Here is a 2640-nt window from a genome sequence, read left to right as displayed (position 1 = left end):
TCCTGCTTCTCGATCCTCATGCCCTCCTCTGAATACGCGTGGTCCCTGCAGACCAAACCAGTTGTCACACGCACAGCTGAAAAGGTAGACAAATGACAGAGATCAATTTTATACAAATACTTTTGGTTGTGAAGAACTATACCAAATAGGTCCGAAGGTATGAATATCTGTGCTGCCGGTATTGGAGCTTTAGGGTGTGCAAATGTTCACTGACCCAGCCTCAATTTAAGCCCTGATGCCGGATGCCGACTTGAGGTTCTATTGGCAATTGTCCCAGCCTACTCTCGAACACAAAACTCGGCCCCAAAAGATTCTCACGGCACCTCAAAGACCTTGTAGGGAAATACAGTCGAAGAACTGGCAAGGCTGACAAGAGACACAAGACAAGGCTGCAGGCAAAAGGGGTCGAAATGCACATGAGCGCTGATACTGAATCCGGCCTTGAAGCCGGTGAGCGAGCCCACTACAAACGTCATTGCCGCGGACGAGGTTTAAGATGCGCATTGCAAGCTATGCAAATATTTACCGGGGCTGATGAACAGCAAGAGGTTCGACTGCAGCGACATTGCACATTGCGGACGAAGAATCAACGAAGTCTGCATCCGTTTCTGGCTTCCAGCCGGGGAATCCGCACCAGCCACAAGGCTGTGCAACCGTCGATCCGGTGGGAAATGTCAAAGACCCTGATAAGCCAAGTCACTACCAAAAACAGAGTTGGATCACGAAAAAAGAGCCACTGCTTGTATAATTTCGAAAGAAATCGGTGGACAGGACGACACCCTGCCTGAAACCTCCATGGAAAAACAATCAAGTGTCTTCCAAGTCTCGTATGGGACTTCTATGGTACATTCAATTGCAGGCAAACTGCTGAACGATGATGACCGGATTGCAGAAAGCCTGCAGAATCGGGCCAATATATACGAAAAAGAGGAATCCCTGACAATCTTCCCCATCGCTCTATCTTCGCGGGTGGTTTTCAGGCGGGTTCATTCAACAACTGGGGTTATCACATTCGGGTCGTTTCATCGTAGAATTCCCTCTCTCTCTCTCTCCCCTCCTTCGTCAAGAGACGTGGTGCATTTTCCGTGCATTGCCATCATATAAAGTTTCCCCGCTCATCATCAGGCACTCGGAGCTGTCCGAGGCCATGCTGATGCTGCTCAGGATAATACTCGTGTCCGCCACTGGGTCCAGGCAAGTCATCCATGTCTTCACCAACGCCAAAGTACTGGTCATGGAGATTCGGATCTCGAACTTGCTCTGGTCCGGGGCCGACAGCTTCGCGCTGAAAACTGTTTCTCAAGGGAGTGGTCTGCTCCGACCCTCCCGTTCCCCCAGTCTGATGACTCCAACGGCCTTGCGCGACGCCTGGACTCGGGTGTTTGGCGTGCAGCAGCGTTGGGCTAATGGCGTGCATTTCTCGCGGTGGTTCCACCACGCCCCATGGGAGATTCTCGGCTTTCCAGGCCTCAGCTTTGGCAGACATGGGCGAGTACATGCTGTCGGCGTGCGATCCGTGCACGCGGCTCATGCGACCGGTTTGGGCCATCCGCTGGCGACGTTTGCGGGTGAAAATAAAACAACCCCAGCACGTCCCTGAGATGAGGAGGATGCCACCAATGACTGGCAGCACAATAGCCACAGCCAGTTTCCATCCGTGGAGCCCGCTGCGGTGGCCCGTATTGCTTGATGGCGGCGCGGGCCCGGCTATTAGTGTCTCATTGAAGATGGACTTGGCGTCTGGAAAGAACGGTTTACCCGGTTCTGGCGGCTGGCGACATGCGATGTGCAGAGCTTGGAGAACTATTTTATGATTCAGAGCAAGTGAGCAAGAGTAGACGAACCTCACGCATATTGGACCAAAGCAAGGAGAAGAAGTGCGGGGCCTTACAGTTTGCCTGGTACAACTGCTGCGGGATAAAGCTATAACAAGTGGCACAGCGGTTGATTGTGTAGTCGTCAAAAGGGTCGGCGGCACAGAACTCGTTGCCCGGTCGAGCCGTCGAGCTGTCGTTCGTGACGTGGTAACCGATTGAGGCGTTCAGCGGGGCACAGCTAACTTGACATGGACTGCTGATCGAGATATGGTCTTCGGGGATGGCAAACATGCACCCGGCGAGTGTGTAACGAAGGGCCACTGGGAGGTTTTGCAAAAGCCACGTCTCAGCATTTCTAACACAATTTTGACAGGGAAAAACAAGTAGTTTGTCATACACAGTGCCCATTCTACGTCCGTCTCATTGTTGGCCGTATCTACCGCGGTGCTGTTCAACTGACAAGCCACGCACTTCTGGACCGCTCGACCCGTGGGAAGGGACCGGTAGTCGGCATCGAGGCAGAGGACGACTTGTTCGAGGGAGCCGGCGTCGGCGCAGACAGATTCGCAGGGAGATCCGGCGACAGACTGCAAGGCGGTAGTGACGCGGAGGAGGACGGCCAGCAACAGGCCGACTATGGCCAGCATCGAGGGAGGCGCACCGGTCGCAGGGCGGTCATGCCAGTAGGCCATGACACAGACGGGGAGCGCAGCGACATATGAAACAAGAGGGCTCCAGCGCAAAAACCGACAGACGGGCGAGTCTGTTTGGATTGCAACCCAGAGATTGCGCTGCGCTTCTATGTTATCCCAAAAATTTGGAA

General features: G+C 53.8%; 1 protein-coding gene across 1 annotated transcript; it reads right to left on the bottom strand.

Annotated features, from left to right (window-relative positions):
- Positions 1-1096: 1096 nt before the first annotated feature.
- AYO21_11817 (hypothetical protein) lies at positions 1097-2509 on the bottom strand (the record flags this gene model as incomplete). Its single annotated transcript, XM_022661700.1, has 3 exons — positions 1097-1803; positions 1892-2137; positions 2215-2509. The coding sequence occupies 3 exons, from the start codon at positions 2507-2509 to the stop codon at positions 1097-1099; spliced, it is 1248 nt and encodes a 415-aa protein (XP_022505984.1).
- Between the last annotated feature and the right edge of the window lie 131 nt (positions 2510-2640).

This window comes from Fonsecaea monophora (genome assembly GCF_001642475.1).
Source record: "Fonsecaea monophora strain CBS 269.37 chromosome Unknown Scaff186, whole genome shotgun sequence".
Lineage (NCBI taxonomy): Eukaryota > Fungi > Ascomycota > Eurotiomycetes > Chaetothyriales > Herpotrichiellaceae > Fonsecaea > Fonsecaea monophora.
This window is presented reverse-complemented; position numbering and strand designations above follow the sequence as displayed.